General features: G+C 45.2%; 1 protein-coding gene across 1 annotated transcript; it reads right to left on the reverse strand.

The window, feature by feature from the left end:
• Window positions 1-1039: 1039 nt before the first annotated feature.
• Window positions 1040-21858, reverse strand: SERPINA10 (serpin family A member 10). The gene is made up of 5 exons (XM_069951117.1): window positions 21777-21858; window positions 7761-8445; window positions 6644-6917; window positions 5984-6131; window positions 1040-3381 (listed from the first exon to the last, which is right to left on the reverse strand). The coding sequence occupies exons 2-5, from the start codon at window positions 8434-8436 to the stop codon at window positions 3190-3192; spliced, it is 1290 nt and encodes a 429-aa protein (XP_069807218.1). The 5' UTR covers window positions 8437-8445; window positions 21777-21858; the 3' UTR covers window positions 1040-3189.
• Between the last annotated feature and the right edge of the window lie 2105 nt (window positions 21859-23963).

A 23963-nucleotide genomic window follows, 5' to 3' on the forward strand; every position in this document is an offset into this window, starting at 1 on the left:
TGTGCGCTTTTTACGAGGTCGATATGATATAGTGAGTCCTGAGACGGCGCCGTGCATGCATGATTCCAAATAAACATGTCGCTAAAATCCTCCAGGTCTCCATGATTTATAACCAGACGGACAGAAGAAAAATTCCTGCAGCAAAGTTTAGAACTCCGCCCAGAACGTAAAGAAAGTTGTGTATGTGCCTGCTGATCCTGAATGGAACGTAGAGCTGTCGCTTTAAGAGCTCCCAGGGCCCCAGGTGACAGCTGTAGTTTCTGATCGGGACTGCTGGAGCTGTCAGTCATCACTGACAGGAGGCGGAGCTCAGACAATGGTCATAGAAGTATCATTGCCCCCTCCTCCCTGACCTCTGTATGTAGTGAAGCCATTAAAACCATTGACAGATTCCCATTACAAAAAATCTGCACAGATTACTATTTTTTTAGGTTAAAAGAAAGCATACTCACCTGCCCTAATCCCCTGCAGCTGCCGCTCCGACTTTGCTCTCTGCTGCTCTGTTTTCTCTGATGTGTCCACCTGCCATGTAATCAGCTGAGGTGGGTCACTACCAGGAAATTGGCTGAGCAGGTATTTCCTGCAGAGTCAGAGGAAGTGGGGACCGCAAGGCAGCAGCAGCTCCAGGAGATCAGGGCAGGTGAGTATGCCTTTTTTATTTTTAAATGGAACCTGTCATCAATTTCATGCTGCCTGAGTCATGAGAGCAGTACCTAGTGACTTCCCTCCTCCCCATTGGCCTTGACTGACAGATCTCAGCCTGTCTGGGTATACAGAAGATTGTCAGTCAAGGCTGGTGGGGTGAGGAGAAGCAACTGGGGACTACCTGGGAGACAGGTTCCCTTTAAGGGCAGTTTCCACTTTGTATTATGAAGGAATACCGCTTTAAGTATAGAAGGGGTAAGCACTTCTGCACCAAGCTAAGCATGCCCACATGACATCCCACCCGCACCCTAGGAGCTATCCCTGCTGCCTCCTCCCTCCATGTCAGTCTAGGTTACAGACTGAGAGAAAACGGATAAAAAATTAAAGTCCAGCGTTTAAATATGTTATTATATTTAGAATCAATGAGAGAATTATTTGTCTCCTGCCGACCGGAGAGGCGTCCGTGGATATTGTTCACAGTGAGTGGGGGACATAGGTCTCTAATATGGCTACATCTACACTCAACGGCCACTTTATTAGGTACACCTGTCCAACTGCACGTTACCACTTAATTTCTAATCAGCCAATCACATGGCGGCAACTCAGTGCATTTAAGCATGTAGACATGGTCAAGACAATCTCCTGCAGTTCAAACCGAGCATCAGTATGGGGAAGAAAGATGATTTGAGGCCTTTGAACGTGGCATGGTTGTTGGTGCCAGAAGGGCTGGTCTGAGTATTTCAGAAACTGCTGATCTACTGGGATTTTTACGCACAACCATCTCTAGGGTTTACAGAGAATGGTCCGAAAAAGAAAAACCATCCAGTGAGCGGCAGTTCTGTGGGCGGAAATGCCTTGTAGATGCCAGAGGTCAGAGGAGAATGGGCAGACTGGTTCCAGCTGATAGAAAGGCAACAGTGACTCAAATAGCCAACCGTTACAACCAAGGTAGGCAGAAGAGCATCTCTGAACGCACAGTACACAGTATGGGCTACAGCAGCAGAAGACCACACCGGGGGCCACTCCGCTCAGCTAAGAACAGGAAACTGAGGCTACAATTTGCACAAGCTCATCGAAATTGGACAGTAGAAGATTGGAAAAACGTTGCCTGGTCTGATGAGTCTCGATTTCTGCTGCGACATTCGGATGGTAGGGTCAGAATTTGGCGCCAACAACATGAAAGCATGGATCCATCCTGCCTTGTATCAACGGTTCAGGCTGGTGGTGGTGGTGTCATGGTGTGGGGAATATTTTCTTGGCACTCTTTGGGCCCCTTGGTACCAATTGAGCATCGTTGCAACGCCACAGCCTACCTGAGTATTGTTGCTGACCATGTCCATCCCGTTATGACCACAATGGACCCAACATCTGATGGCTACTTTCAGCAGGATAATGCGCCATGTCATAAAGCTAGAATCATCTCAGACTGGTTTCTTGAACATGACAATGAGGTCACTGTACTCCAATGGCCTCCACAGTCACCAGATCTCAATCCAATAGAGCATCTTTGGGATGTGGTGGAACGGGAGATTGGCATCATGGATGTGCAGCCGACAAATCTGCGGCAACTGTGTGATGTCATCATGTCACTATGGACCAAAATCTCTGAGGAAGCTTCCAGCACCTTGTTGTATCTATGCCACCAAGAATTGGGGCAGTTCTGAGGGAAAAGGGGGTCCGACCCGTTACTAGCATGGTGTACCTAATAAATTGGCCGGTGAGTGTATATCAGGTTATCATGCAACAAGTCTATAATCTGGGCCAAAAAAAAACATGGAGACTGGAACATGGTCGCTGGAACATAAAGAATCTATACTTACCCATCCCTGTGCCCCGGGGTCCGCTCAGCCAGTCAGTGACTGCAACAGTGTCCCGCCTGACTGAGCCTGTGATTTGGCAGGAGCTGCAGAAGGCCAGCGGGGGTCTGGAAGCAGAGGCGCAGCACTACGGGGGCACAGAGATGGGTAAGTACTGATTCTTTATTATGTTCCCCCCACACCCTTGCCTACAATGTGTTTTTTGTTTTGGCCACACCTCTTCTTTAAAGGCGATAGACACTTTAACCATTTTAATGGACCAAAACATCTGAAATAAACCATGAAGAAACATTGCAAGTATTTCTGATCACAGATTTCCATTGGTTTTGTGTTTACAGGTAGTATACAGACATATATGCGTCTCCATGGTTACAGACTACGAACAATCCCTGTGTAGTCAGATCCTGAAATCACATGCTCCTTTCTTCTGACTTTTCTCCTGAAGTTCACAGATTAGGTCAAAGGGGGCAGAGTAAGACATGACTGCTGAATCTGACTACACAGGGTTTGTATGCAGTCTGTAACCATGGAGACACACGGGCTGTAGACATTACTCATGGGAGATGTTTAGTCACAACTGTCTGCACAGTTTCCTCATTTTCAGATGGCTTGGAGCAATCAAAAAGTGGATGCAAAATTGTACACTCAAAGGGTAAGAGTGGGAGAAGTGAGAAGCAATCCTTTGGGCGGAGTCCTTCTTTATGACTGGTAAGCATTGGCTGAGCCATTAAGATTTGGTGGGATCCATAATTCTCCCAAGAAACAGCAGAGATCTGTAGTTTTCGCTGAAGATCATGAACATGAAGGGCTGGTTCAGGCGGATGGTGTGCGGCAGTGAGTAGGCCACAATGTCTATTCCAGTGACAGCCACGGCTTCTGTCCCGATCTCATCCACGTCGATCACGGCTCTCTGGGTGACCTAGAGATCGACAGGAAGGCAAATCTGAGTGCATCCCGGGGCTTGTATAACGTGTGCCTGAAGACTATGGGGGAACTCCGACCTTTCTATATGATTGTGGTAAAGGGAGCTAAATAAGTGTAAATGGATGAATTCTGTAATAAAACATGAGAGCTACAGGTCCCCATGACGGACAGTCATTCAGCAGTTGGTCTACACCAGCGTTTCCCAACCGGGGTGCCGCGGCACACTGGTGTGCCGGGAGAACCCGCCAGGGGTGCCGCGGGATCCCGGTGGGAAATGCACGCTGTCTCTTTAAGCATCCCGAGAAGCTGCGGCCGTGCAGCTTCTCGGGATGCACAGAGCGCTTTGATGTTCCGCCCGCACTATGAGCGGGCGGAACATTAAAGTAAGTAGAATACAGGAGCAGGAAGTGTCAGCGTCCTACTCCTATATTCACTCCCATAGGCCGCCGGCACTTCATACCAGCAGCCTATGGGAGGCCGGGATGTGACCTCTCCGGCAGGCGTGATCATGTGACGTCATCACGCCTGCCGGAAGTCCCGTCCCCGCGGCTCGCAAGATGGAGCCCGAAGAGGAGGAGGAAGAGCTGCTGCCTGCAGCCACAGCGCGGATTAGGTGGGTAGGATGTTTGTTTTTTTAAGGGGCAGAGCAGGGGGCATTATTAGTTTATGGGGGCACCTCTGGGGGCATTATTAGTATATGGGGGCCACCTCTGGGGGCATTATTAGTATATGGGGGCACCTCTGGGGGCATTATTAGTATATGGGGGCACCTCTGGGGGCATTATTAGTATATGGGGGCACCTCTGGGGGCATTATTAGTATATGGGGCACCTCTGGGGGCATTATTAGATCATGGGGGCACCTCTGGGGGCATTATTAGATCATGGGGGCACCTTTGGGGGCATTATTAGTTCATGGGGGCACCTCTGGGGCATTATTAGTTCATGGGGGCACCTCTGGGGGCATTATTAGCTCATCACAGCAGGGGATCCTACATACAGGGGGCACAGCAGGGGATCCTACATACAGGGGGCACCTCTAGGGGTATTATTAGCTCATGGGGGCACAGCAGGGGATCCTACATACAGGGGGCACCTCTAGGGGTATTATTAGCTCATGGGGGCACAGCAGGGGATCCTACATACAGGGGGCACAGCAGGGGATCCTACATACAGGGGGCACCTCTAGGGGTATTATTAGCTCATGGGGGCACAGCAGGGGATCCTACATACAGGGGGCACCTCTGGGGGCATTATTAGTTGATCACAGCAGGGGATCCTACATACAGGGGGCATCCCACACAGTGCAGTTACTTTGGGAGCCTACAGGGGGGAGAAAGGAAAGGAAGTTGCTAGAAATGTGCGGAGCCTAAATTGTTTGTCTCGCAGGTTCTAAGGGGATGAAAAGTATCTGGAAGAAATCATTATGGCGGATGGAGAGGAAAAGGGAAAGTGACTCCTCAGATCAAAGAAGACGTCACCTGTGAGTCACTGTATGACGGTTTTCTTATTTTCTAGAACATTATTTAGTAGGGGCGCCCCGAGGAAATTTTTTTTCCCAAGGTGTGCCCCGAGGTGGAAAAGGTTGGGAAGCACTGGTCTACACTATACATGTAAGCAAGGGGGATTGTGGGAAAGTGTCTGACCTGTTGATTGGCAGCAGCAGGGTCAAAGTTCAGAGGAAACCAGGAAGTGATTGTGGAGGAGCAGAACTCTACAGAGATGTAAGTACACATCTGATTTAACCATGCTTAAACAATCCCTTTAAGGCCATGTGTGTCAATGGGGACATGTGATATCAGGGTGGTGATGGGAAGAACCTAGACCTGGCTGCTCATGGGAAATCTTTATGGACAGCTGCCATGTTGGACCATGCGGCCGTCAGAACCCCAGCTCGAGAGCTGCGTAAGAGCTGACCGTGTCTGCATGGCACAGAGATACACACACGTACCAATGTCGGATCAATCAGATCAATCATATGGGGGCTTCATCCCATGAGGGCAGCACTGGAAGATGTCAGCCTGTAGGGGGCGTTACATGGGACATAGGTGACTGATCGTCTTGGTGTCATCAGCTCTGGACGGGGGTCCCTATAGAGATGGGGGACCTGCCGCCCTCCAGCAGTTTCAAAACTACAATTCCTATCATGGGATTTTCCAGGGTTAAAAACACGCTCCTTTTATCCAAAAAACAGCGCCATCCCTGTCCTCAGGCGGTGTGTGGTATTACTATCAGAGATGAGCGGACAGTCTGACTTTTGGTCCGACACATCGGCGCTCTCTCGTCATGCCTGTGATCCCGGCCCCATAGTTGCGTTCCCGCGAATATGCGGCCAGGATATTCCAGGGATTTTAACATTGATTCCCAGGAATATCCTGGCCGCATATTCCCGGGAGCGCAAGAGAGCGCCAATGCCGGCAGACCAAAAGTCCGAACAGTTCGCTCATCTCTAATTACTATTCAGCTCCATTTACCAACTGGAACTGAGCTGCAAAACCGCATTCAAACCGAGGACAAGAGGGGCACTGTTTCTGGAAGAAAGCGGCCATGTTTTTCTAAGCCTGGACAACCCCTTTAAGCCTCCTGTATGATATTTACCTCAGACAGTCTCAGGTTCCTCTTCTCGGTCATGCCGGTAAAATTGGCCTTCCCGGTAAACACGTCCTTAATGCCGAGCTCCTCCAGCTGAGACTTCAGATTATACTTCTGGTCCAGACGGAATTTGGGGAAGAAAACATCGGTTTTCCTGGTGGAGACGGATAAATATGTGAGAGGTTTTCTATCCTACCCAGATGATCAGCTTTGTTGCACTATATGGCACATAAGCCCCCTCCCACCTCGGAGGGTTATCCAGGATGAGGGAAAGCACAGCGCCACCCCTGTCCTCAGACTGTGTGCGGTATGACAACTTGTCTCTATACACGACAATGGAACTGAGCTGCAATACCACACTCAAACTGAGGACAAGGGTGGCGCTGTTTCTCGAAGAATAAGGCCATGTTCTTACTTATCCTCTTTATTCCCAAGTTTCTCCTTCCTCCATTACCTCATTCGCAGAGGTCTTATAGATGGGGGTCTGACGTTTGCCACCGTACTGCCCCAAGTCATTGTTCTCGCGGTTGGCTGTGTGGCCAATGGACACCACTAGGAGCTCCGTCTATTGTAAATGTATGATCTTCCCCTTTAATCATACAGCATCCTAGATCCCTGCTTCCATGAGGAGGAGGATTGGTCACCACCCCCTGCCCGGCTCCCTACCTGCTCTTCATCCTCCCCAGCCACGTGGTGACAAGCTCCATGGACAATCCATCCTCTAATGCGTCAAAGTCTCCCCCCTTCTCCGGCATGACCACCAGCATGTGAGCGCCCCCTCTGTACGGGAGGTTCAGCACGGTGCAGGACAGCGACTTATCGAACAAGGAGGCGACTTTGTCCGTCTTGTACATCATCGGCACTTTCACTGAGTGATATTTGTTGATGAAGAAGGAATCGGACATCGTTGAATCGGGTTTAAAGGGAATTTGCCATTTACCTAAGAAAATGAACACAATGCGGTTAACCGATGTGCTGAGCAGAACGAACGGCGAGAGGAGCCACATGACCTGAGGATTAGAGGAACGGGGCAGATTTCTTACCAAGACAGCGCCACACCTGCCCACAGGCTGTGTCTGGGATTGCAGCTCAGCCCCATTTATTTCAATGGGCAGCAATCCCAGACACAGCTCACAGACAATCCCTTTAAGGGACTAAAGAAAAGCGAGAACTAAAAGACAAAGTTATTGGGCAGAGATACTGTCTGGTGTCCGATAGCAGCACTCGTCTATGTATTCTATAACAACGGCCACAACCTGTAGCGCCCCAACTACAAATCCTATCATGCACTGACTCCTTCTAGCATCTCTCATGTGAAATGAGTCTCTGTAGCTGCGTCCCTATGACTACACTTCCTGTCACTGTGCTTTGGCTACTTAGTCATGAGGTTCTTTAGGCCCAGTGTCCTCTAGTACACGTGGAGAGGCGGCCATTGTTTCTACCTATAATACTTAGGATCTAGCAATCCTCACGATTAGTGCACAGTGGACACTGATCGGCTTCTGCAACGTCCGAGCACTCGGCATTTGACTCCCGGCATCTGGAGAAGTTGGACGCAGCCTAAGAGCTGCCAGGAACACATGCATAAGGCCTAAGGCGGAATCCATGTTTTCCAGGACTCCGTATAGCGGCATTCGACTTCCCCAGACGGCTGGATCCATATGCTGAGCGTTCAGGTTTGGAGAACGTTGCCGGCCCCGAATAGTTGAGCACGGCCGCTCTGCACTACTCACTATGGATCTGTAGCAGACTCTGGATCCCGTCTCCAATGATCGGTCAATACCTTTAAATAAGATGTAGTCCAGAAGAAGCATCTTGGTCTGGGGGTCGATCTCGTCTTGGAGCTCGGTCACTTTGCCTCGCGACTTTTTGATGATGAATTCTTTGATGATGTTTTTGGCTTCCGGGTCATTGAAGTCAAGACTCCTGAACTCCATGTCGAAATACAAGCTGGTCTCATTGACAAACTCCTCATGGAGAGGGAAGAAATGGTGGACGAAGGAGAGGCTGCCCAGCTCCAGCTCGTAGCCGTCGCTGCTCCTCACAACGTCCCGCAGGTTTCTCAGGAGCTTCGGCAGCAGCTCGGTGACTTGTTTGCTCTTCTTCAGGGCGTCCCAGTTCAGACCAGTCAGGAGCTCCTCGTAAGTGTCTCCCCGGGTCCCAACCATCAAGGAGGCCAGAATGAAGGAGATGCTGAGAGGGGAGAAGAAGATGTTGTTGTCGTGTTTGTCGGCCATTTTTCTGTAGAGGTTGAAGCCAAAGTCGCCGTTCATGTTTGATATATCCATTACGGAGATTTGGGTGGAGTCATTCATGGCGCTTAGAGGAGGTTCCTCCAGTCTCTGAGATACGTCTTGGTTCTGTTTCTCCTTCTTTGACTTGTTTCCCTTGATGCCACCACTGGCCAGACAAACCCCCACCAGGAGAACGAAGAGCAAGGTCCAACGTGTGTCCAACATGGCTGCACCCTGAGATACCAGAGGGGGTTAATCATCTGAGATGGATGGGTCATGTTGGGAGTTGTAGTGTTCCATATGGTCAAGTTATGCTGGGAGGTGTAGTGCTCTATATCTATTACAATAGAGTTGTCCAGTGGTCGGGTTATGCTGGGAGGTGTAGTGTAGTGCTGGGAGGACATGATGGAAACCTTTATATATGTTACAGGAGGAAGATGGGAAAGGGAGGACATGATGGAAACCTTTATATATGTTACAGGAGGAAGATGGGAAAGGGAGGACATGATGGAAATCTTTATATATGTTACAGGAGGAAGAAGGGAAAGGGAGGACATGATGGAAACCTTTATATATTTATTACAGGAGGAAGAAGGGAAAGGGAGGACATGATGGAAACCTTTATATATGTTCCAGGAGGAAGAAGGGAGAGGGGGGACATGATGGAAACCTTTATATATGTTACAGGAGGAAGAAGGGAAAGGGGGGGACATGATGGAAACCTTTATATATGTTACAGGAGGAAGAAGGGAAAGGGAGGACATGATGGGAACCTTTATATATGTTACAGGAGGAAGAAGGGAAAGGGGGACATGATGGAAACCTTTATATATGTTACAGGAGGGAAGAAGGGAAAGGGAGGACATGATGGAAACCTTTATATATGGTACAGGAGGAAGAAGGGAAAGGGAGGGGATGATGGAAACCTTTATATATGTTACAGGAGGAAGAAGGGAAAGGGGGGACATGATGGAAACCTTTATATATGTTATAGGAGGAAGAAGGGAAAGGGAGGACATGATGGAAATCTTTATATATGTTACAGGAGGGAAGAAGGGAAAGGGAGGACATGATGGAAACCTTTATATATGTTACAGGAGGAAGAAGGGAAAGGGAGGACATGATGGAAACCTTTATATATGTTACAGGAGGAAGAAGGGACAGGGGGGACATGATGGAAACCTTTATATATGTTACAGGAGGAAGAAGGGAAAGGGGAGACATGATGGAAATCTTTATATATGTTACAGGAGGAAGAAGGGACAGGGGGGACATGATGGAAACCTTTATATATGTTACAGGAGGAAGAAGGGAAAGGGAAGACATGATGGAAACCTTTATTTTCAGTGCATCCCCATGACAGCACCTACACATGGAGGATGTCACCTTTGACCCTATTAGGAACAGGAAACACAAAGAGGTTAAAAGGGCACTTCCCATCGTTCCCCTCAGTGTTTTTCCTGTTCCTGACAGGATCAAGGAACACAGAGGTTACCTGTGATCCTGTGTGGTCACGGGTCCTGGGACGGGGCTTGTGGAACGGCCTAAGGGTCCTTCCCAGTATCAGCCTGTGTCGGTCGCATCTTCTGGGTGCCTCCGGTCCCCGCTCCCCCTGCGGCGCTCCGGGAGTTTATGCGGGGGAGCTACAAGACGCCGCAGAGCCCTCGGGTTCCATTGCGGCTCCCCTGTGGCGTTCCCCCTGGCGGTAGTGGATACTTCTGCGCATGCGGGCGCCGATGCATGCACGTGGTACGGGCGCACGTTGATGACATCATGCGGACGCCGGGAGAAGTCCTCAGCTACCCGGAAGTGAGGAGGCGGCGCGGCCCCGCGATTTCGGCGCCAAATTTGAATCTCTGCAGCTACAAGACTGGTGAGTAACCCACTGTGTCCTGCTGTGTTGTGTGATGGACGCTGCTGAGGAGTGTGGGGAGGCTGCAGAGAGAAGCCCACTGTGTCCTGCTGTGTTGTGTGATGGACGCTGCTGAGGAGTGTGGGGAGGCTGCAGAGAGAAGCCCACTGTGTCCTGCTGTGTTGTGTGATGGACGCTGCTGAGGAGTGTGGGGAGGCTGCAGAGAGAAGCCCACCAGCTGGTTCAGTGAGTAGAGATACAAAATACTCATTTAAGGGCGTTGTGATAGTTAGTCCTCCAGGGTGATTCCTATCATATTGGTTTCTCCTTCTCTTTATAGGGAGATATGGAGGCTCCAAAAAAATCAAGGGGCAAAGAGAAATGCTGTGTTGGATGCGCTGCTGCACTACCTGAAGTATATACTAAAATGCTATGTAAAATCTGCCGTGCAAAACTGAACCCTCCTGCACAAGTATCTGTCTCAGAAGAATTGAAGGCCATAATACGCCGGGAAATCCAGGCCTCTATGGCCAGACTGGTTCCTAATAACCCAGCTGTTACACCTCTGGCCCAGCCGGGGTCCCCCACTGTTTCAGATAAAGCTCCACCTGCTAAAAAACGTAAATCATGGGATATTTCAGACTCAGAATCAGAATGTATAACTGAAAACAAAGATGATGATGATAATAATGATGATAATGTTGATGATGTGGTTATGGAGTCGTCTCAGGGTATTTCCCAGAAGGAACCAGGGAAATTCTGTTTCTCTTCTGAGGATACTGACACGTTAATTAAGGCGGTCAGATCTCTCATGGAATTAGATGATATTGAACAAACCCTTTCTGCGCAAGACGCAATGTTTGCCGGTTTAAAACCAAAAAAGAGAAAGGTTTTTCCAATACATCAAAACATTAAAGATCTAATTTTTTCTGAATGGAAAGAACCTGAGAAACGACTTCAAATTTCTAAAGAATTTAGATCGAGATTTGTTTTTGATGAAGCTGATTCTGAGTCATGGACTAATCTACCTAAAATTGATGTACAGGTGGCCAAAGTTGTCAAAAAAACTGATTTACCCTTTGAGGACGCTACTCAGTTAAAAGATTCTATGGACAGAAAGATGGAGGGTCTTCTACGCAAGTCCTGGGAAGCCTCCACGGCCATTCTAAACCCAAATATCGCTGCCACTAGTGTGGCTAGATCACTATATATATGGTTAGAACAGTTAGAAAATCATATGGCAGGCAAAACGTCGAAAGAAGAACTGTTAGCTACCATGCCTTTACTTAAAATGGCTGCAGGGTTCTTGGCTGATGCTTCGGCAGAATCCGTGAGAATGGCAGCTAAATCAGCGGCCTTATCCAATGCCACAAGAAGAGCATTATGGGTGAAACATTGGCATGGGGATATTGCATCTAAAAATAAAGTCTGCCAAATTCCATTCCAGGGAAACCTTTTGTTTGGACCTGTACTGGAGGACATCCTAGAGAAGGCGGCTGACAGAAAGAAAGACTTTCCATACAAAAAGGCACAAAAGGATAAGAAACCTTTTCGTCCCTATACCCAGAAAAAGCAGGAGTACAAAGGGAAAGGTAAAAGTGGCAGATGGTCCTACGCTAAAGGAGGTAAGGGAAGAGGTTTCCTCCTCAACCCCTCCTCCGAAAATAAAGATAAATGACTGTGTTCAGGTGGGGGGACGACTTTCTCTCTTCACCACCAATTGGGAGAAAGTGACAAAAAATCAATTCATTTTAAACATCTTGAAAGAGGGGTATCTCCTAGATTTCTCGACTCGTCCCCCCCCAAAATTTCAGGTTACCCCATGTCAATCCCGCACTCTGAGGAATCGCTTAATGGAAGGGGTAGAAGATCTAATTCACCTAGGCGCAGTTGTTCCAGTACCTCAGGAGGAAATCGGATTGGGGCATTATTCCAATCTATTCTTAGTCCCCAAACCCAACGGGACCTTCAGGACAATTATAAACTTAAAATACCTGAACAGATTCCTGAGGCCCAAAAAATTCAAGATGGAGACGATAAAAACAACTATCCTTCTGATACATCAGAACGCAGCCCTAGTAACAATAGACCTGAAGGACGCATACTTCCACGTCCCGATCCATACCTCTCACCAGAAATTCCTCAGATTTGCAGTGAAAACAGAGAACCAGACCCTACATTATCAATTCAGGTGCCTTCCATTCGGGATCTCATCCGCCCCATGGTTATTTACCAAGATTATGCTGGAGGTGGTGGCACATCTGAGACAACGGGATATAACCATAGTCCCCTACTTGGACAATCTACTTATTACTGCCCCCTCTCCCCTAATTCTAAACACACACATTCAGGTTGTGGTAGAATGCCTTCAGGACCTGGGGTGGATAGTAAATTTTGCCAAGTCAGATTTGATTCCGTCTTCCGGGAAGAAGTTCCTAGGAATGATCCTAGACTCTCGAGTCCAAATGACTTTTCTTCCAGAAGAGAAAGTATGCTCTCTAACCTCAAAGGTAAGAGATTTCAGGAAGAAAACCATGACATCAATCAGAAACGCAATGTCCCTCTTAGGGCTGATGACATCCTGCATCCCTGCAGTGCCCTGGTGTCAACATCACACCCGAACTCTGCAAAAGAGCATTCTACAATGTTGGGACAGGTCTCCGTTGTCTCTGGACAAAAAGATGACGATCTCGCAAAAGGTGAAATCCTCTCTTATCTGGTGGATGGCAGAGAAGAACCTTGTAATAGGAATTCGGTGGAATCAAGAACCAACCATTCAGATTACCACGGATGCCAGCCTATGGGGTTGGGGAGCACATCTCATGGGCCTCTATTTTCAGGGTCAGTGGAAAGAATCACAAACGTCAGTCATCAAACTACATGGAATTGAGAGCAGTACTAGAGGCGCTGAAGAGTGCCGAATCATTCCTTATCCAGAAAGATATCAAAATATTTACAGACAATGCAACTGTGGTGGAATACCTGAGACATCAAGGAGGCACCAGATCATCCCAACTCCAATCCCTAGCAGAACAAATTTTCTCCTGGGCAGAAAAGAAGGTGTCATCCATCTCTGCGGTTCACCTCAAAGGGACAGAGAATGTGGTGGCAGACTACTTAAGTCGTCACCAGGTTCTTCCAGGAGAATGGGAATTGAATTCCCAGATATTCTCCATGTTAGTAGACAGGTGGGGCTATCCAGAGATCGACCTATTTGCCTCCAAAGCAAACAGAAAAGTAAAAACATTCTGCTCTTTGAATCGGCTAGATCGGCCGATGGCCCTGGACGCACTTCAACAAGAATGGATTTTCAAACTTGCGTATGCGTTTCCCCCTCTACCGCTCATTCCAAAAGCTTTACAGACGATACGGTCAGGTCAGACCACAGTAATCTTCATAGCTCCACTGTGGCCCAAAAGAGCATGGTACAGTCTGTTAAAGTCACTGGCGGTTCAAGATCCAATCCTGCTTCCTCTTCAGAAAGATCTCTTGACCCAGGGCCCTCTACGTCATCAGAATCTGGAAAATCTACATCTAGCGGCTTGGCTTTTGAAAAGTCCCTCCTGTCAGCCAAAGGCCTCTCGCCAAGAGTGGTAGAGACTCTTCTAAAAAACAAAAAAGAAGTCACCTCCTCCATCTACCTAAAACAATGGAAAAAATACCAATCATGGTGTGGTGACTTTCCTCCGGACATGCTACATCCAGATATCCCCAGGATCCTTGATTTTCTTCAAGACGGGCTGGATAAAGGCTTTTCTATCAACACGCTAAAAGTACAGGTTTCAGCGCTAGGTTGCATTTATGATACTCAAATCGCAGATCACAGATGGGTCAGAAGGTTCTTTAAAGCGGTGGCAAGAATCAAACCAAACATTAAAAATCTCTCTCCCCCATGGGACTTAAATATAGTCTTATCTGGATTATCAAAGGAACCTTTTGAACCCCTAAATGAAGTCTCATTAAAATATCTCACACTCAAAACAGCTTTTTTGGTAGCCATTACCACAGCACGTAGGGTGGGAGAGATTCAAGCCTTAACAATCATGGAACCTTTCTGTACCATCTTAGATGATAGGATTGTATTTAAACTTAACCCAATTTTTCTTCCTAAAGTGGTTACAGATTTTCACAGATCGCAAGATATTGTGATACCATCCTTCTGTGACAACCCAAAGAATGAGAAAGAAGAAGCCTTTCACCGTCTCGATGTTAAACGAGCCATCTTACAGTACCTAGATACTACAAAAGCCTGGAGAAAGGATGAAAACCTTCTTATACAGTTCCAAGGCCCAAACAAGGGCAAGAAAGCGACAAAATCCTCTATTGCTCGATGGATTAAGATGGCAATCTGTGAAGCCTACACTTCTATGGGGAAGGATCCCCCTACAGGTATTAAAGCACACTCTACAAGAGCTACGGCAGCTTCATGGGCAGCAAGATCAGCAGCCTAAAGCAGCAAGCTGGTCCTCGCCTCACACTTTCTACAGGCACTATCGGTTGCACGTTGGCACTTCTCAAGATCTGGCTTCTCGGGAGAAAGGTGCTCCAAGCAGTGGTCCCTCCCTAAAAGTCTAAGTTGGTATGTCTCCATGTGTAGGTGCTGTCATGGGGATTAATGAAAAGTGAATTATCGGTAAGTCATAATTCCGCCTATATGTTACAGGAGGAAGAAGGGAAAGGGGGACATGACGGAAACCTTTATATATGTTACAGGAGGAAGAAGGGAAAGGGGGACATGATGGAAACCTTTATATATGTTACAGGAGGAAGAAGGGAAAGGGGGACATGATGGAAACCTTTATATATGTTACAGGAGGAAGAAGGGAAAGAGGAGGACATGATGGAAACCTTTATATATGTTACAGGAGGAAGAAGGGAAAGGGGGACATGATGGAAACCGTTATATATGTTACAGGAGGAAGAAGAGAAAGGGGGACATGATGGAAACCTTTATATAGGTTACAGGAGGAAGAATGGAAAGGGGGACATGATGGAAACCGTTATATATGTTACAGGAGGAAGAAGGGAAAGGGGGACATGATGGAAACCTTTATATATGTTACAGGAGGAAGAAGGGAAAGGGGGACATGATGGAAACCTTTATATATGTTACAGGAGGAAGAAGGGAAAGGGGGACATGATGGAAACCTTTATATATGTTACAGGAGGAAGAAGGGAAAGGATGGACATGATGGAAACCTTTATATATGTTACAGGAGGAAGAAGGGAAAGGGGGACATGATGGAAACCTTTATATATGTTACAGGAGGAAGAAGGGAAAGGATGGACATGATGGAAACCTGTATATATGTTACAGGAGGAAGAAGGGAAAGGAGGGACATGATGGAAACCTGTATATATGTTACAGGAGGAAGAAGGGAAAGGAGGGACATGATGGAAACCTGTATATATGTTACAGGAGGAAGAAGGGAAAGGGGGACATGATGGAAACCGTTATATATGTTACAGGAGGAAGAAGAGAAAGGGGGACATGATGGAAACCTTTATATATGTTACAGGGGGAAGAAGGGAAAGGGAGGACATGATGGAAACCTTTATATATGTTACAGGAGGAAGAAGGGAAAGGGAGGACATGATGGAAACCTTTATATATGTTACAGGAGGAAGAAGGGAAAGGGAGGACATGATGGAAACCTTTATATATGTTACAGGAGGAAGAAGGGAAAGGGGAGGACATGATGGAAACCTTTATATATGTTACAGGAGGAGGAAGGGAAAGGGAGGACATGATGGAAACCTTTATATATGTTACAGGAGGAAGAAGGGAAAGGAGGGACATGATGGAAACCTTTATATATGTTATAGGAGGGAAGAAGGGAAAGGGGAGGACATAATGGAAACCTTTATATATGTTACAGGAGGAAGAAGGGAAAGGGAGAACATGACTGAAACCTTTATATATGTTACAGGAGGGAAGAAGGGAAAGGGAGGACATGATGGAAACCTTTATATATGTTACAGGAGGAAGAAGGGAAAGGGAGACATGATGGAAACCTTTATATATGTTACAGGAGGAAGAAGGGAAAGGGAGGACATGATGGAAACCTTTATATATGTTACAGGAGGAAGAAGGGAAAGGGGGGACATGATGGAACCTTTATATATGTTACAGGAGGAAGAAGGGAAAGGGAGAACATGACTGAAACCTTTATATATGTTACAGGAGGAAGAAGGGAAAGGGAGGACATGATGGAAACCTTTATATATGTTACAAGAGGAAGAAGGGAAAGGGAGGACATGATGGAAACCTTTATATATGTTACAGGAGGAAGAAGGGAAAGGGAGGACATGATGGAAACCTTTATATATGTTACAGGAGGAAGAAGGGAAAGGGAGGACATGATGGAAACCTTTATATATGTTATAGGAGGGAAGAAGGGAAAGGAGGGACATGATGGAAACCTTTATATATGTTACAGGAGGAAGAAGGGAAAGGGAGGACATGATGGAAACCTTTATATATGTTATAGGAGGGAAGAAGGGAAAGGGAGGACATGATGCAAACCTTTATATATGTTACAGGGGGAAGAAGGGAAAGGGAGGACATGATGGAAACCTTTATATATGTTACAGGAGGAAGAAGGGAAAGGGAGGACATGATGGAAACCTTTACATATGTTACCGGAGGAAGAAGGGAAAGGAGGGACATGATGGAAACCTTTATATCTGTTACAGGAGGGAAGAAGGGAAAGGGAGGACATGATGGAAACCTTTATATCTGTTACAGGAGGAAGAAGGGAAATGATGGAAACCTTTATATATGTTACAGGAGGAAGATGGGAAAGGGGGGACATGATGGAAACCTTTATATATGTTACAGGAGGAAGAAGGGAAAGGGAGGACATGATGGAACCTTTATATATGTTATAGGAGGAAGAAGGGAAAGAAAGACATGATGGAAACCTTTAGATATGTTACAGGAGGAAGAAGGGAAAGGGAGGACATGATGGAAACCTTTATATATGTTACAGGAGGAAGAAGGGAAAGGGGGGACATGATGGAAACCTTTATATATATATATTACAGGAGGAAGAAGGGAAAGGGGGGACATGATGGAAACCTTTATATATGTTACAGGAGGAAGAAGGGAAAGGAGGACCTGATGGAAACCTTTATATATGTTACAGGAGGAAGAAGGGAAAGGGAGGACATGATGGGAACCTTTATATATGTTACAGGAGGGAAGAAGGGAAAGGGAGGACATGATGGAAACTTTTATAAATGTTACAGGAGGAAGAAGGGAAAGGGAGGACATGATGGAAACCTTTATATATGTTACAGGAGGAAGAAGGGAAAGGGAGGAAATGATGGAAACCTTTATATATGTTACAGGAGGAAGAAGGGAAAGGGAGGAAATGATGGAAACCTTTATATATGTTACAGGAGGAAGAAGGGAAAGGAGGGACATGATGGAAACCTTTATATATGTTACAGGAGGAAGAAGGGAAAGGAGGACCTGATGGAAACCTTTATATATGTTACAGGAGGAAGAAGGGAAAGGAGGACCTGATGGAAACCTTTATATATGTTACAGGAGGAAGAAGGGAAATGATGGAAACCTTTATATATGTTACAGGAGGGAAGAAGGGAAAGGGAGGACATGATGGGAACCTTTATATATGTTACAGGAGGAAGAAGGGAAAGGGAGGAAATGATGGAAACCTTTATATATGTTACAGGAGGAAGAAGGGAAAGGGAGGACATGATTAAAACCTTTATATATGTTACAGGAGGAAGATGGGAAAGGGAGGATGTGATGGAAACCTATATATATATATATATATATATATATATATATATATATATATATAGTAAAATAGACTTGGTCAGTGGTCGGGGTATGCTGGAAGTTGTAGTGCTCTGTATATATAATACAATAGACTAGGTCGGTGGTCGGGGTATGCTGAAAGGTGTAGTGCTCTGTATATATATTACAATAGACTAGGTCGGTGGTCGGGTATGCTGGAAGGTGTAGTGCTCTGTATGTATAATACAATAGACTAGGTCAGTGGTCGGGGTATGCTGGAAGGTGTAGTGCTCTGTATTTTTATTACAGTAGACTAGGTCGGTGGTCGGGGTATGCTGGAAGGTGTAGTGCTCTGTATATATAATACAATAGACTTGGTCGGTGGTCGGGGTATGCTGGAAGGTGTAGTGCTCTGTATATATATTACAATAGACTTGGTCAGTGGTCGGGGTATGCTGGAAGGTGTAGTGCTCTGTATATATATTACAATAGACTAGGTCGGTGGTCGGGGTATACTGGAAGGTGTAGTGCTCGTATATATGATACAATAGACTAGGTCGGTGGTCGGGGTATGCTGGAAGGTGTAGTGCTCTGTATATATATTACAATAGACTAGGTCGGTGGTCGGGGTATACTGGAAGGTGTAGTGCTCGTATATATAATACAATAGACTAGGTCGGTGGTCGGGGTATGCTGGAAGGTGTAGTGCTCTGTGTATATATTACAATAGACTAGGTCAGTGGTCGGGGTATGCTGGAAGGTGTAGTGCTCTGTATATATATTACAATAGACTTGGTCAGTGGTCGGGGTATACTGGAAGGTGTAGTGCTCGTATATATAATACAATAGACTAGGTCGGTGGTCGGGGTATGCTGGAAGGTGTAGTGCTCTGTGTATATATTACAATAGACTAGGTCAGTGGTCGGGGTATGCTGGAAGGTGTAGTGCTCGTATATATAATACAATAGACTAGGTCGGTGGTCGGGGTATGCTGGAAGGTGTAGTGCTCTGTATATATATTACAATAGACTTGGTCAGTGGTCGGGGTATACTGGAAGGTGTAGTGCTCGTATATATAATACAATAGACTAGGTCGGTGGTCGGGGTATGCTGGAAGGTGTAGTGCTCTGTGTATATATTACAATAGACTAGGTCAGTGGTCGGGGTATGCTGGAAGGTGTAGTGCTCTGTATATATATTACAATAGACTAGGTCGGTGGTCGGGGTATGCTGGAAGGTGTAGTGCTCTGTATATATAATACAATAGACTAGGTCGGTGGTCGGGGTATGCTGGAAGGTGTAGTGCTCTGTATATATATTACAATAGACTTGGTCAGTGGTCGGGGTATGCTGGAAGGTGTAGTGCTCTGTATATATAATACAATAGACTAGGTCGGTGGTCGGGGTATGCTGGAAGGTGTAGTGCTCTGTATATATATTACAATAGACTAGGTCGGTGGTCGGGGTATACTGGAAGGTGTAGTGCTCTTATATATAATACAATAGACTAGGTCGGTGGTCGGGGTATGCTGGAAGGTGTAGTGCTCTGTGTATATATTACAATAGACTAGGTCAGTGGTCGGGGTATACTGGAAGGTGTAGTGCTCTGTATATATATTACAATAGACTAGGTCAGTGGTCGGGGTATGCTGGAAGGTGTAGTGCTCTGTATATATATTACAATAGACTAGGTCGGTGGTCGGGGTATACTGGAAGGTGTAGTGCTCGTATATATAATACAATAGACTAGGTCGGTGGTCGGGGTATGCTGGAAGGTGTAGTGCTCTGTGTATATATTACAATAGACTAGGTCAGTGGTCGGGGTATACTGGAAGGTGTAGTGCTCTGTATATATATTACAATAGACTTGGTCAGTGGTCGGGGTATACTGGAAGGTGTAGTGCTCGTATATATAATACAATAGACTAGGTCGGTGGTCGGGGTATGCTGGAAGGTGTAGTGCTCTGTGTATATATTACAATAGACTAGGTCAGTGGTCGGGGTATGCTGGAAGGTGTAGTGCTCTGTATATATATTACAATAGACTAGGTCAGTGGTCGGGGTATGCTGGAAGGTGTAGTGCTCTGTATATATATTACAATAGACTTGGTCAGTGGTCGGGGTATACTGGAAGGTGTAGTGCTCGTATATATAATACAATAGACTAGGTCGGTGGTCGGGGTATGCTGGAAGGTGTAGTGCTCTGTATATATATTACAATAGACTTGGTCAGTGGTCGGGGTATACTGGAAGGTGTAGTGCTCGTATATATAATACAATAGACTAGGTCGGTGGTCGGGGTATGCTGGAAGGTGTAGTGCTCTGTGTATATATTACAATAGACTAGGTCGGTGGTCGGGGTATGCTGGAAGGTGTAGTGCTCTGTATATATAATACAATAGACTAGGTCGGTGGTCGGGGTATACTGGAAGGTGTAGTGCTCGTATATATAATACAATAGACTAGGTCGGTGGTCGGGGTATGCTGGAAGGTGTAGTGCTCGTATATATAATACAATAGACTAGGTCGGTGGTCGGGGTATGCTGGAAGGTGTAGTGCTCTGTATATATATTACAATAGACTAGGTCGGTGGTCGGGGTATGCTGGAAGGTGTAGTGCTCTGTATATATATTACAATAGACTTGGTCAGTGGTCGGGGTATGCTGGAAGGTGTAGTGCTCTGTATATATAATACAATAGACTAGGTCCGTGGTCGGGGTATGCTGGAAGGTGTAGTGCTCTGTATATATTACAATAGACTAGGTCGGTGGTCGGGGTATGCTGGAAGGTGTAGTGCTCTGTGTATATATTACAATAGAATAGGTCGGTGGTCGGGGTATGCTGGAAGGTGTAGTGCTCTGTATATATATTACAATAGACTAGGTCAGTGGTCGGGGTATGCTGGAAGGTGTAGTGCTCTGTATATATTACAATAGACTAGGTCGGTGGTCGGGATATGCTGGAAGGTGTAGTGCTCGTATATATAATACAATAGACTAGGTCGGTGGTCGGGGTATGCTGGAAGGTGTAGTGCTCTGTATATATAATACAATAGACTAGGTCGGTGGTCGGGGTATGCTGGAAGGTGTAGTGCTCTGTATATATAATACAATAGACTAGGTCAGTGGTCGGGGTATGCTGGAAGGTGTAGTGCTCTGTATATATAATACAATAGACTAGGTCGGTGGTCGGGGTATACTGGAAGGTGTAGTGCTCTGTATATATATTACAATAGACTAGGTCAGTGGTCGGGGTATGCTGGAAGGTGTAGTGCTCTGTATATATATTACAATAGACTAGGTCAGTGGTCGGGGTATGCTGGAAGGTGTAGTGCTCGTATATATAATACAATAGACTAGGTCGGTGGTCGGGGTATACTGGAAGGTGTAGTGCTCTGTGTATATATTACAATAGACTAGGTCAGTGGTCGGGGTATGCTGGAAGGTGTAGTGCTCTGTATATATATTACAATAGACTAGGTCGGTGGTCGGGGTATGCTGGAAGGTGTAGTGCTCTGTATATATAATACAATAGACTAGGTCAGTGGTCGGGGTATGCTGGAAGGTGTAGTGCTCTGTATATATAATACAATAGACTAGGTCAGTGGTTGGGGTATGCTGGAAGGTGTAGTGCTCTGTATATATATTACAATAGACTAGGTCAGTGGTCGGGGTATGCTGGAAGGTGTAGTGCTCTGTATATATAATACAATAGACTAGGTCGGTGGTCGGGGTATGCTGGAAGGTGTAGTGCTCTGTATATATAATACAATAGACTAGGTCAGTGGTTGGGGTATGCTGGAAGGTGTAGTGCTCTGTATATATATTACAATAGACTAGGTCAGTGGTCGGGGTATGCTGGAAGGTGTAGTTTTGGAGAAACATGATAAAATGATTCAGATTCTAAAAGGATAAAAGTTTTTACAATGAAAATCTAAGTTCTCACCTGTTGACTCTTCAGTCCTGAATCCCCCGATCCGGGGAGGAACGTCCGCACTCGGCCTCCAGGTCAATATTTGACAATCCAAAGTTTAGTCCATCCGGCTCCTCTCCTCCGGTATTGATTAACTGATAATCACACATCCATATCAGGGGAACAGAGGCTTCTCATCATGGGGGGGGGAGGGGGGAGGGGTATTGGGGGGGCAGGGTATGGGGGTGCCTCGTGGTATGAGGGGGGGGGGCTCGGGGTATTGGGGGGGCAGGGTATGGGGAGGGCCTCGGGGGTATGAGGGGGGCTCGGGGTATTGGGGTATGAGGGGGGTATTAGGTCGTGTTGTGTTGTATTGCACCTCAGTTCCATTGATGGGAATGGTGCAAAGTCTATCTATCTATCTATCTATCTATCTATCTATCTCCTATCTATCTATCTATCTATCTCCTATCTATCTATCTATCTATCTATCTATCTATCTATCTATCTATCTCCTATCTATCTATCTATCTATCTCCTATCTATCTATCTATCTATCTATCTATCTATCTATCTATCTATCTCCTATCTATCTATCTATCTATCTATCTATCTATCTATCTATTATCTATCTCCTATCTATCTATCTCCTATCTCCTATCTATCTATCTATCTATCTATCTATCTCCTATCTATCTATCTATCTATCTATCTATCTCCTATCTATCTATCTATCTCCTATCTATCTATCTATCTATCTATCTATCTATCTATTATCTATCTCCTATCTATCTATCTATCTATCTATCTATCTATCTATCTATCTATTATCTATCTCCTATCTATCTATCTATCTATCTATCTATCTATCTCCTATCTATCTATCTATCTCCTATCTATCTATCTATCTATCTATCTATCTATCTATCTATCTATCTCCTATCTATCTCCTATCTATCTCCTATCTATCTATCTATCTATCTATCTATCTATCTATCTATCTATCTATCTATCTATCTATCTATCTCCTATCTATCTATCTATCTATCTATCTATCTCCTATCTATCTATCTCCTATCTATCTATCTCCTATCTATCTATCTCCTATCTATCTATCTATCTATCTATCTCCTATCTATCTATCTCCTATCTATCTATCTATCTATCTATCTATCTATCTCCTATCTATCTATCTATCTATCTCCTATCTATCTATCTCCTATCTATCTATCTCCTATCTATCTATCTATCTATCTATTTATCTATCTATCTCCTATCTATCTGTCTCCTATCTATCTATCTATCATCTATCTATCTCTCTATCTATCTATCTATCTATCTATCTCCTATCTATCTCCTATCTATCTATCTATCTATCTATCTATCTCCTATCTATCTATCTATCTATCTATCTCCTATCTATCTATCTATCTCCTATCTATCTATCTCCTATCTATCTCCTATCTATCTATCTATCTATCTATCTATCTATCTCCTATCTATCTATCTATCTATCTATCTATCTATCTCCTACCTATCTATCTATCTCCTATCTATCTATCTATCTATCTATCTATCTATCTCCTATCTATCTATCTATCTATCTATCTATCTATCTATCTATCTCCTATCTATCTATCTATCTATCTATCTATCTATCTATCTATCTCCTATCTATCTATCTCCTATCTATCTCCTATCTATCTATCTATCTCCTATCTATCTATCTATCTATCTATCTATCTATCTATCTATCTCCTACCTATCTATCTATCTCCTATCTATCTATCTATCTATCTATCTCCTATCTATCTATCTATCTATCTATCTATCTCCTATCTATCTCCTATCTATCTATCTATCTATCTCCTATCTATCTCCTATCTATCTCCTATCTATCTATCTCCTATCTATCTCCTATCTATCTATCTATCTATCTCCTATCTATCTATCTATCTATCTATCTATCTATCTCCTATCTATCTATCTCCTATCTATCTATCTATCTATCTATCTATTTATCTATCTATCTCCTATCTATCTGTCTCCTATCTATCTATCTATCATCTATCTATCTATCTCCTATCTATCTATCTATCTATCTCCTATCTATCTCCTATCTATCTATCTATCTATCTATCTATCTATCTATCTATCTATCTCCTATCTATCTCCTATCTATCTCCTATCTATCTATCTATCTATCTATCTCCTATCTAT

Source organism: Dendropsophus ebraccatus, chromosome 13, assembly GCF_027789765.1.
Source record: "Dendropsophus ebraccatus isolate aDenEbr1 chromosome 13, aDenEbr1.pat, whole genome shotgun sequence".
Classification (NCBI taxonomy): Eukaryota; Metazoa; Chordata; class Amphibia; order Anura; family Hylidae; genus Dendropsophus; species Dendropsophus ebraccatus.

Bases quoted from the DNA above. Each gene is read 5' to 3' on its own strand.
- SERPINA10 (XM_069951117.1), bottom strand. From the start codon at position 8,436: ATGTTGGACACACGTTGGACCTTGCTCTTCGTTCTCCTGGTGGGGGTT. The intron at 6,918-7,760 runs GTATTGACCGAT...TCATTTTCTTAG, and splicing joins GGACTACATCTTATTTAAAG to GTAAATGGCAAATTCCCTTT. The intron at 3,382-5,983 runs GTAAATATCATA...GTCGATCTCTAG, and splicing joins GGAACCTGAGACTGTCTGAG to GTCACCCAGAGAGCCGTGAT.